This window comes from Aquarana catesbeiana, linkage group LG05 (assembly GCF_042186555.1).
Source record: "Aquarana catesbeiana isolate 2022-GZ linkage group LG05, ASM4218655v1, whole genome shotgun sequence".
In the NCBI taxonomy this organism is placed as follows: domain Eukaryota; kingdom Metazoa; phylum Chordata; class Amphibia; order Anura; family Ranidae; genus Aquarana; species Aquarana catesbeiana.
The window spans coordinates 55,131,221-55,143,739 of record NC_133328.1 but is presented as its reverse complement, the minus strand read 5'-3'; the positions used below and the strand labels follow the sequence as shown (position 1 = coordinate 55,143,739).

At 43.8% G+C, this 12,519-nt stretch overlaps 1 protein-coding gene across 1 annotated transcript in view; it reads left to right on the top strand.

Annotated features, from left to right (window-relative positions):
- The window catches only part of DNAJC1 (DnaJ heat shock protein family (Hsp40) member C1), a 230,608-nt gene that overhangs the window by 135,161 nt on the left and 82,928 nt on the right, over nucleotides 1-12,519 (top strand). Inside the window, exons 7-8 of the mRNA XM_073629761.1 lie at nucleotides 4,237-4,327; nucleotides 10,498-10,664. Coding sequence (XP_073485862.1) covers nucleotides 4,237-4,327; nucleotides 10,498-10,664 — 258 coding nt within the window. The remainder of the gene's footprint in view (nucleotides 1-4,236; nucleotides 4,328-10,497; nucleotides 10,665-12,519) is intronic.

Below are 12,519 nucleotides of genomic sequence, written 5' to 3'. Positions count from 1 at the left end.
GTTTTTTTGCCTTTATTAAACAGATTTTAAAAAAATGCTATTCTATTCTATTTAGTGGTATTTTTAACAGACCAAAAGGGATCAAATAAAACAAGTTCACTCTTTGGGTTTCCATACACTTTACCTAAGCATGTGTAGGCAGTGAATCTGCTATCAACCGAACTTCTGGGAACCGGTAATACACTTACCGTATATACTCGAGAATAATTCGACCCGAATATAAGCCGAGGCACCTAATTTTACCACAAAAAACTGGGAAAACGTATTGACTCGAGTATAAGCCTAGGGTGAGAAACGAGCAACTACTGTAAGTGGAAAAGAGGGTGAACAATGCCCATTTGCAGCCTCACTGTGCCCATTTGCAGCCATAGGTCCCCCAAACTTCAAACTCGGTAGTTAAGGGTTCCTAGATGCCCCGTAGCTGCAGCCAAAATTTGGAGTCTCTGGACCCAAAGGGTTCCGAAATGACATTGCTGCAGATAGACACAGTTGACTGACTTTGGGGCCCCGTATCTCGGGGGCCCCTTAGTGCTAGGAACCCCAAATTTGGTGTACAAAGCCAGTGGAACTAGCACCACAATATAGCTGGTGTTCCTAGCACCAAGTGGCCCCGAGATACAGGGCCCCAAAAATCAGTCCCGAAAATGTCAAGCACTTTTCTGCAGCAGAGAATGACATTTTCCGAACCAAATTTAGGGCCTTGTATCTCGGGGCCACTTGGTGCTAGGAACCCCAGCTTTGGATATGTTGTGATACTAGTTCCACTGGGTTTGCACACCAAATTTGGAGTTCCTAACACCAAGTGGCCCCGAGATACGGGGCCCCGAATTTGGTTCGGAAAATGACATTTTTTGCTGCAGAAAAGTGCTTGACAAAAAAATGTGCTGAAAAACTCGGCTTATACTCAAGTATATACGGTAAATACACTGTAGGTTTACTTTATGACCTGTGTCTCTGAAGGCTTTCATTTATTTAGGGGTCTCCAAACTTTTTAAACAAAGGGCCGGTTTACTGTCCTTCCGACTTTAGGGGAGCCGGACTGTGGACATTCCGAGTAAAAATTGTCCTGGCATAAACAATGCATATTTAGTATTAGGGGAAGGAATAGTGCCCCCTCGTTGGTGTCAGTGGGAGGAATAATGACCCATCCTTGGTATGATTGGGAGGAATAGTGCCCCATCACTGGTATCAGTGGGAGGAATAATGTCCCATCATTGTTGTCGGTAGGCTAAATAGTGCCCCATCGTTAGTATCAGTGGGAGGAATAGTGCCCTATCATTGGTTTCAGTAGTAGAAATAATGCCCCACGATTAGTATCAGTGGAATGAGTAGTGCCCCATCATTGGTGTCAGTAGGAGGAATAGTGCCCCATCATTGGTGTCAGTAGGAGGAATAGTGCCCCATCATTGGTATCAGTGGGCAAAATAGTGTCCCGTTGTTCGTGTCAATGGGAGAAATCGTCCTGTCACCACCAGGAATTATGCCCCATTGTTAGTGTCCGTGGGAGGAATAGTATCTTGTAGTAGTGGGAGAAAAAGCACCTCAAGGGCCAGATAAATGCAAGCAAAGGGCCAAAATTTGGAGACCACTGATTTAGATTATGCTATTAGTAGTTAGTTACATCCAGCTGGACTTGTTACTGATGGTCAGGTCATCTCACCACTCTTACAGGTGGTCTCCTCAATTCAAATGAATGTTAAGAACATACACCAGAATTTGCACCCACAACCTTTATACCTCTAATCATGTCTTGGACAGTTGACATCTGCCACATTGTATGTCAACATGGTGTATGGATGGAACTATATATAATCCCAACCGTTAAAATCTTAAGATTTGAACTAACCTAAGCCTAAAATTTACCTTTGTTTAATGTAGTTTCGAAAGTCTTTTTCAATATTCTGAATCTGCAACTTTTATTACAATAATACCTGGTGGTCCTGCCATAACAGTTCTTGTTCAGGCACTTCTGTTCTAGGGTCGGGTCACATGCCTTGTCCCTGTCCCTCTGTGCTCCTGCATTGTCTCATGGGCTTCTGATGGGGATTACAAGTGGCTATTTTAGCACCCATTCCCAGGTATAGTGCGCTGCTGTCGCCCACAAGAAACCCGCCTGAGAAATACCATGCAGCCATCATTAGAGTGCATGTAGACAGAGAGTAGTTGCAAGGAGCCTGCAGGAGGTCAGCAGCACTAAGGTGTCCTTTTATGAAACTGAGATCAGCGGCGATCCCGAGTCTCACCGCTGATCTCAGCGCTTTACCAGTTTATGAAACTGAGATAATCAGCGGAGAACATGTTCTCCGCTGATTATCTCAGCACAGTGAGAATTTGTAACTGACTTCACAGAAACGGCCAGTTTATGAAGGTGCGATCTCCGCACCTCACTGGCGATCTGTGGCAGAATTCTCACTTTCTGATTCACCATCTCAGAAGTGGAGAATCAGAGTGAGAAGCCTGAAACTGACTGATATTCTGGAGAAAGAAAGAAGTCTTTTGACTTCTTTCTTTCACCAAACAGTCAGAGCACACCTTCCCCACCATTACACACCCCAAAACCAGCAGGATAGGAATTTATAGTATATATGTGTATGTATATATATATATATATATATATATATATATATATATATATATATATATATATATATATATATATATATATATATACATATACGGACTGTCCGAGTTTGCAGATCGCACTGCAATATGCGAACTGATTTGGGGGTGTTAACTTTTAGGCCCAGTTCACACTTGTGCGATGCCGGACATCGCACAGGCATCGCATGTTATTTGCAGCACACTGCCATTCACATTACATGCGATGTCTGTGCGGTGCGATATCAGCTGTACAGATAGTATGGCTGATATCGCACCGCATTCGGTGCAAACACGCACAGGACCCTTTTTTCTGTTCGGACCAGAATCGGATCGCATGTGTGTTCACACATATGCGATCCGATTCATGTCCGAACTGTCAGTTCGCAGTGCGATATGCAAGCTGATCTGGGGGTGTCCTTAACAATGTATTGACACTCCCCAGCGATTCGCATATGGCAGTGTGAACTGACATGCGAGTCGGTGCGATGCGGGAACCCGCAGTGGATTCGCAGTGTTCTCGCATCGCACCAGTTTATCAATTTTTATGTTTATCTATAATGAAATATATTTTATTTTAATTTATTAATAAATATTTATACTTGTATACTTTATTAAAATTATTTTTTTAATGATTATAAATGTATTTTGCATTTATATGAATGGTGTATAGCTGCATTACATATGTGCATTACATTCATTTACTATACACCATTCACATTTAAATAGGAACATGTATGATCTTTAAATATTGATAAAAACAATGTTTTTTTTATAATTAGGTTAATGTATATTGTGTAGGGGGAATTTATCTTTATTATTTTATTAATATGTTGGGGAATAATGTGTGCTGATTTGTGTTAAACTTTTGTATTTTATGGTTCCTCATACTGTAATCCCGCTATATCACACAAGATTACAGTGAGAGGAGCCATTCTCAGGAGTTCCCGGCGTTTGTAGATCGCTCCTCAACTCAACATGAGAAGCGATCTACACACTTTCATAAACAGGCACTCAGAGGAGAGCGATCTCCTCTGAGAATGCCTGAGAACTGAAAAGCGGTATTTTACCGCACTTTCATAAAAGGACACCTAAGATGCAGCAAAAAGTGAAAACAAGTAGCGATGCACCGAAATTTGGCAGCCGAAAATGGTATTTTCCGCATTTTGCTGATAAAGAAAAAGGATTATGGCTGATTATGGCACCGAACCCGCACAGGATTTTACTGTGCTTATGGTGTGTTTTTCATAGGTCATGTGAAAAATGTAACACGGGTGCGTTGTTGATGTGTTCTCAATGCATTTCAACGGGGAGGTGCATTTTTTGTGCATTTTTTAATCTGACCAAAAATGCAGCAAGCAAGATTTCTGACTCCACAATGGAAGCACAACAAACTAGTGTGAAAACATACATAGAATTTAAAAGAATGCATTTTTCTTGAGCTTTTCTTGCGCTAAAGGTGCTAATAATGGCCAACAATAAATTTATATTCATTTAAATTCATTATATTAATTAAAAAGTCAAATATAATATAAATTTGATATCCTCCTGACTGTGCCTAATTACTGCTAACTGCTTTTCAAGGAACTTCTTTTTTTTATTACTGATTCCTGTATTATGTTTTATTGGATTGAACAGGATGCCAAACAGTTTTATGCAGAGTACAATGAGAAGAAAATGAAAGAAAAGGAAGAAGCTGAAGCCAAGGCAGAGCTCGAGTCTCAATTAAGTAAGATGAGTCATTTCATGGCTGTATACTCCTCTACCCCCATCTGTGCCATTTTCCACATTTTGGTGTTCCATATTTCACAGTAAATTTAGTTATATCATCTGGCAAGGCAAATTTCTGTGCAGCTTTTATTGAAAACCATAACTTTTACAAGATCTTCAGGCTGCATTGGTTGTATTAGACCCAAAGTGATATTGTTCAGCTGAAATTCACCACTGAAATAAGATGAATGTGCACCAGGATAGGGATGTTGTGGTTGTTTGCCACAAATTGCTTAAAGTGGTTGTAAACCTCAGACATGAAATATGAACAAAGCATATCCTTCTATAGTGTGTACTTGTCTCACTTAAGAGCACTAAGTGTCATTTCTGTCTGCTGCCTTGGTGCTTTGCTATCAACATGTGTCACTTCTGTCAATCTTTCCTGACACCAAGAGAAAAAAGGTGACAGGGGAGGGTGCTCCAGCTGATTGAAAACCTTGGCTCTGTTCATGTGTGCAGTGTGAAGTGTGTGTGTGTGTCTGGTGGGTGGATGGTGGGGGTAGGGTTGCCACCTTTTCTTCAAGCCAAACCCGGACACTTTAACGGCGCGCAGCAATTTGTTTTGTAGTACACGGTATAGGATTGTAAGAGACTTGGGACACCTTAGAGTTACCCTAGGAGAGTAGTAAGGAGGTGCACATATCGCGCTGCAGTGAACGGGCTGTGGCCAAATTGTGTTAACAGTGGAGGCGGGGGGGGAACTAGAGGGGCATGATTGAATAAAACAAAAGCATTTGTGTGCCCATAAAATATGATTAGATTAATAAAAGAAATTTCACAGTTAAAATATGAACCTAGCCGACCTTAAAAGTGGATACTGTCGGCAGGGCAGTGTGGACGGTGTCGGCAGGGCAGAGTGGATGGTGTCGGCAGGGCAGAGTGGACGGTGTCGGCAGGGCAGTGTGGACGGTGTCGGCAGGGCAGTGTGGACGGTGTCGGCAGGGCAGTGTGGACGGTGTCGGCAGGGCAGTGTGGACGGTGTCGGCAGGGCAGTGTACCTCCATCCAAAAACCTGAATCGGCTCTACCAAACCCAACCCAACCCCATCCAAACTGTTCACAAAGTGGCACTGTGCATTCTACAACCCTATTAAGCACCTTTAAATTACCAAAAAAAAAAATCAAAGCAATCCACAGGCGTCCCACAAATAGAGAAGATATCAGATAAAGGCTACTGAGTGAGCACAGAACAATGAAGTAATTATGCCAGGATCGGACTGCAGGGAGTATTTTACTGCGATCTTCAATCAGCAGCCATGTCCCTGGAAAGACCAGCATGACAAGTCCCACACTGGAGAGCTTGTGGACTGTGGATGGCAGGAAAGTAAAGACTTATGGGGAGGAAAGGAAGGGCCCTCAGCTCTGCACTTACCCAGCGGTCCGTGTCCCCTTAGCTCGCACTGCAGGCTCTATGTCTGTGTCCCCTGCACTCTGGACAGGTCACATGTTTGGCTTGCAGAGGGGAAGAGCCCGGGGCTGTGTGTCTGCATGGAGTAGGCACTGGCGCGTCTCTTTCCCCTCACAGCACACAGTCGCCCTGCAATGTGTCACATGGCACCACATAACTTACACATCGCTGGAGACTCGGCCAGAGCGCCAGACAGTGCAGGAAGGGAGGGAGACACCTGCACAGGGTACCCCATTACAGAGTCATAATAGGAGATGGCTCAGCCGGGTCTGAACACTCTGTCCGGGGCTCAGGTGGACTGATACCCGGACACAGGATTCAAAGCCAGTACTGTTTGGGTGAATTCCGGATGGGTGGCAACCCTAGGGAGGTGTCCCCTCCCTTCCCTCTCCTCCCCTCCCTTCCTTTCCCCTTCCCTCCCCTTCCCTTCCCCTCCCCTCTCCTCCCTTCCCTTCCCTCCTTTCCCATTCCCTTTCCTCCCCTTCCCTTTCCTTTCCCTCCCCTCCCCTCCCCTCCTCTCCCCTCCTCTCCCCTCCCCTCCTCTCAGCCCTCACAGCACTCCTTACTGAGCTCTAGAATTTATGCTCCCCCTTTTTTTTCTGACCACTTAAAATAGCTTTATAAATTCTGGACTTTTGGTGGCTGTAGAGAAGAGAAGATTTCAGATAAACAGTTACTACTTATGTAGGAGGATTTGTTTATTCTCTGTGTATCACCTGAGGCCAGTCACTTCACTGGGTATATGTAAGGGTTTACAACCAATGTTTTAAATAAATGTGGGGCATTGCAGTATGGGGTGGGACTTAATGGCCCTCTACAACCTTTGCAGTTTTACAACATATCGCCCAATATTTCAGATGTGATGATAAAGTGTCAAAAATGTAAAGATGAAATGACACCAGACACCCCCTATCCCCCCAGTCCCCGCTGTACTTACCTCCAGGGTTGCAACCCTGCAGCCACTCCGGGGCCCTGGAATTTGAAATCTTCGCTCTTCTTCCCTATCTCAGTGCAGCATTTCCAGACAGACCCGATCAATTTTGATTGGCCAGCACTGCCATAGTGAATCAATCAGGGTCATCTCAGAAGCACTGCACAGGGAAGAGAAGAAATTTGCATCCTGCTCCTTTGAATTTTCTTATTGCTGTGATTTGATCCCACTATTGATTGGAAAATCAAACAAACGTTCTTAAAACAAAAAATGTTGTTTTACCAGTGCATAGCCATCTTAGACTGGAACTTTAGTCAGAAAATTAAGTTCTGCTAGATCACCTCAGGCTGGCCCCTTTTTGCAGTAATAGCTATGTAAAACATAAAAAATAAGGGCCTATACTGTTTAAAATCCAGTAATACACTGACTCGCCCTGCTCTGCACATGTACAGTTGCTCTCTGTTTCTTGGCACTGTGCTGAAATTTGGAGCCACTAGAGGCAGCCTTTTGCTGACAGCCTAAAGATTTACTGCTGCTCATGGTCACTGGGCTTCAGCTAAATGAGAGCCCCCTAGCAAGAAGAAATAAAAACAATACTGAAGGCAATATACGACACACATTCATTTTGTTAGCATTATTATCAATGTGGAATGTATGCAGTGGAGGTTGGTGGGTTTCGCACCCCAGCTAGGCTGCGGGCAGTGGCTTCGGTGTCCTCCAGCATGGCGGGCGGACCCCATCTAGGTGTCGGGCGGTGGAGTGCGGGCAGCGGCTTCTGCCGCGCGTCTCCACTCTCTCTTCCTCCTAAGCGTTAGGCACCTAATAAGATCGCCTGAAGTTTTGGCCAATTGGGTAACGGGTCTCACGACCTGCCTCCTGATTGGTGGGGAGAAAATTTAGTGTGAAAATAGCGAATATTAATTCGCTATCATCACACAAGTGGGTGGAATCGGGGCACAGTGCTTTTTTGAAGCCAATTAGAGCTCTAATCACGTGCTTTAAAAAAATACCACCCCCCAATCCCCCCCCCCCCCCCAATGGAATCCACAGTCTGGCACCCTGTATGTAGATCAGGGGCCAGACGCATAGATGGGGGGGGGGGGGGGGGGGGCGCGACACCCGTGCACCCCTAAAAGACGAGCCGCCACTGAATGTATGTTCCTTGCTAAAAAACATTATTTTTTATCAAGTTGTTATGTGTAAATTTCTGCTTTTAAGCCTTGATGCTTTCATACGATTGCCCTATAAAAAGGTGGATTTATCTTTTGTTACTTATAGAATCCTATTGTTTCTTATTGCTAGTAAAAATGAGAATATGTCCCATTTATCAAAATCTAGTTTAGGTTAAAAAGCAAATATCTGATATTTTGCTCTGGGATGTGTTCTGGGGAGGCAGCTTTGGCCATATGGTCCAAAAATGTACCATACCTTCATAACAGAATCAAAAAAGGAAAGTGAACACAGATCTAGAAATAAGTTCCACTCTAAAATATCAGAGCGCAAGAATATCTAGAGAAAAATGCATCCCTTTAAATTCTATGTTTGTCTTCACACTGGTCCGTTGCGCTTCCGTTGCTGTGTTAAAAATCTTGCTTGCTGCATTTTTGGTCAGTTAAAAAAAACTGCACCAAAAACACACCTCCCCATTGAAATGCATTGAAAACGCAGCAATAACGCACCGTTTTTAATGCGGTTTTTCAGTCACATGACCTATGAACAACATACCATAAGCACAGGAAAATTGTAGTAATATTGTGGCAAAATCACATGTGTTTTCGCCACAATTATCACCACCTTTTTCTTTATCGGCAAAATGCAGAAAACACCATTTTCGGCTGATTTGTTTTGGCCGCCAAAAATTTTGGTGCATCTCTATAAAACAGCTGCATGTAGTCTCCACTCAACAAATCGCATTCCCTAAATGCGTTTCATCCCACTAATCTATCCTAGAATCCCAAACCTATAGGTTTGAATCATGTTTAGGGAGTGTGCTTTGTTGGGTGGAGGCGACATGTATGCAGCTGTTTTACTGTCAACAGAATAATAAATAATAATAATAAAGCATCAAGAAAGAAGTGCGACTCTCATCTTATATCTCTTTATTGGAGGAGCTTCCACCTGGAAAGGTCTGTGAAAGTTAAGAGCTGGATGTTTGGAGTGGTGCCTTAGATTTGGATTTTTACCATTCAATACCCACTGATGTTATAAAATGTCTTCTCTATAGATAGATAAACAAATATAAACAAATATGGGTCCAAACCAACAAACCATACAGATATTTTTTGGGAACTAAAAATAAAGGGGATATTTGCCATGTTTGAACCGACATTTTCATAAGTTACATGCTGATGTGATTTGTACTGAAAGACCTGCTTTAAAGTGACACTAAACACAAACTGTTTCATTTACATGACACAGAGTAAAAATAAATAATATCAATAACTGTTTTAAATTGCCATCTTTATTATTTTTTGGCAGTAAAATAGTGTGGGTAGATTTCTGCCAGTCACAGGCTGTGTCACACCCCTCCAGTATTAGAATAAGAGGGGGGGGTGAAGCCTCCATCAATCTACATGTAATATCCTGCCCCCGTTGTGTTTAGCTGGTTAGTGGGCATGGAGGTGGAGGGAGGGCATGGGCTGTAATTTACTACTATGTATACACCCAGATGTGTGACTCTATAGTCACATGGGCTGCTTAGATGTGATAGGAATGAAATGCTCAGCATAGAAACACACTGAAAACTGAGCATGTGCAGAGCTGCCAACACTGCTCTGCAAAATCCCTAGATAAATTGAGGACATGGAGAGAAGGTGGAGATGGACCCCTTTCACACTGAGGCAGTTTTCAGGCCTTTTAGGGCTAGAAATAGCGCCTTTAAATGGCCTAAAAAATTGCCTCCCATGCCACCTGAATGTGAAAGCTTTCACGCTGGGGCGATGCGCTTGCGGGACGTTAGAATAAGTCCTGCAAGCAGCATCTTTGGGGCAGTTTGTATACAGTGCTCCCAAAACGCCCCTGCCCATTGCAAAGAATGAGCAGCGCTCCCCAAAGCGATTCAGAAGCTCCGCAACACAGGCCTATTTAATCCCTTCTTCGGCTGCTAGCGGGGGTTAAAAGTGCCCTGCTAGCAGCAAAAATAACACTGCTTAAACAATGCTAAAATACCGCTTAAACGGACCACGCTTTAGCGCTAATGCACGGGCGGCCCCAGTGTGAAAGGGGTCATAGAGGACAGCAGGATCAACCAGGTTTTTTGCAGGATACAGAAAACAAATCCCATAATGATTGAGTATGAAGAGAATTTATTGATAGTTTTTTATGATGTGGGTTTAGTGACACAAAGTACTCTAAGGCCTCTTGCACACTGCTGCCTGAAAACACTTTGTTTTCTGGCTTTTGGGCGTTTTTCTTTTTTTTTCTGATCTAAATGCAGCCCATTGTTTTCAATGTGCCTGTACACACAGGCACGTAAACATTGATTACTTATTGATCAGTAAAAAAAATACAGAAATCTGAGTTGCCTGACAGTATTTTGTGTGTATACTCACAAATACACGCAAATGCCACAGTTTTTTGCTTGTGTGTGTACATACTCACAAATATGCGCAAGAGATGTGCAGCAAATTCTCATGTTTTTTTCTCCCAGTAATGTCTGATGCTCATAGATCCGTACAGTGTGCAAGACACCTGGATATTTTTTCATATGTTGCCAATTGTTGCACTATTCTTTGAGTATAGAAGAATGTACTCGAATTATAACCTTTATGTAACCTGCTTTAAATTTCCAGAAGAAAAGAAGCCAAAAGTGAAAAAACCAAAGGCCGAATTTCCTGTCTATTCTGCACCCGAATCCAATTTTGTGGCTCACGTGCCGTCCTATGACCAAGGTGTGAGCATTGAGGAAATCGAAGAACAAATGGATGACTGGCTGGAAAATCGGACTCAAAAAAAGAAGGTAAGCAAAAGTTTTTTCCATATTATAGTTTTAGCCCTGGTTCACATTGATGCGATTTGGCATGTCAAATCGGCGGCAATTGCCGGCAATGGCACCGTCCTAATCGGTGCGGCGCCGCACCGATTTCAAAAAGTCGTTTCTGTACTACTTGTTACGATTTCAGCTTGCGATTTCCATTGACATCTGTGCAAAAACCCACACAGATGTCTGTGAAATTGCTGCTGAAATCGGGACTGACATGCGGGAGTGAACTCGCACGGCTTCATTCCCGCAACTCAGTGTGAACCTGGGCTTAATGCTAGTTGAAAAGAAAAGACGTCTTTTGATTTAAGAAAAGAAAAATAAAAAATCCCCTAAGACCCCTTTCACACAAAGGGTCCAATCAGGTCTGCCTGTTAGTTTTTCAGGCGGGCCTGATTGGACCCTCCTTTCACCCCCATGGACCAGTGGGTGTGTCCGTTTATGCCCGCCTACCACCAATCCGATCCGGTCTGCTAAAAAAAAAAAGAAGGGGGTCCGTCCGCCTGCATCTAGGCGGCTCAGATTGGAGAGCAGTCGGTGTAAGTGGACAGTGGAGTCTGTTTACATCCACAATCTATAGACCAGAGCAGGCTTGGTCCGTGTCTGCTCTACATAAACTGAGCGGACACAGACCTGTCATCCACCCATTCTGCTCTGATAAGCAGGGAGTCCGCGGAAAATCCTCTGCTGATCTAATCGGAGTCTGCCCCATGGCCTAAAGCTGAAGTCCAGTCAAATCACCATATACACAGATAAAATACAAGCACAGCCCTGCCTGGCAGGGAAGGGGACCTGATTCTTCTCTGCTGCAGTTCAGTAATACTTACCGGTCCTGTCCCTCCCCCAGCCTGTGACTGAACAGTGAAAGGAGAAACAGAACACTGATCACTCATCACTCTGTCACCCTGCTTTCTCCTCCTAGCAACATCTTACTTATTAGCACATAAGCAATGCAGCACAAATTACTGTCTCCTTGTGTTGCTTCTCCCTCTCCCAGACTAAGCCCTACTGTGCATGTACTGCAAGAGTCTGATACCCAGTCAAATTCAGGAACTTACACTGCTTGCACTTAAACATACCTTTCATGATGTGTCAGGTTCAGTTCACAGTAGGAATTGCACAGGAACACTCTCCACTTTCCTGTGCATTTCACATGCGGTTCAATGCAGTGCGATTTGAGCCCATTCATTTTCAATTAGCTCAAATCACACCACACCATAAGCGGTGCATGCACTACTTTTGGAAATGCACTGAAACTAGGTTGCATTGTCCTTCTGCACCATGCAATCCGGTGCGACCTGCATTTGGGGTGTCGCTAACGTAACATTGACACCTGCTGCAGATCGCAACTGCAGTGAGTTTTGAATGCGTTGTGGGAAACGCACCCTGAACACAGGTTTTCTGCCCCACGTTCTGGTGTGATTACAGAGCTGCATTATTTGTGTCCTATATCTGCCTGGAGTTCCACCTGAGCACTAAACTCAAAGCTGATCCCGAAGAAAGCAACACACTCCATTTATAAAGCATGCTGAAATAGTGCAAAATTCCTTCCTGATCCCTAATTATTTACATTCTTCAACTTTATTTCTAATAAATATAATTTGCCATTTCTATTTTGTGCATTTAGAAACAAATCCTGTTCTTCTTTCAGGCTGGGCTCACACTGGAGAATGCAGTGGAGGAGGTCCAGTGCGTCTCTATTCACCGTTTCAGGTCCGATTTCAGCCTGAATTTTTGGCTGAATTGGACCAAAAGACGCACAGGACTCCTATGCAGTTTGCACCAGAGCTGCTGCGGAGAAGTGTGACCCGGCTCCATAGAGAGCCACACACAA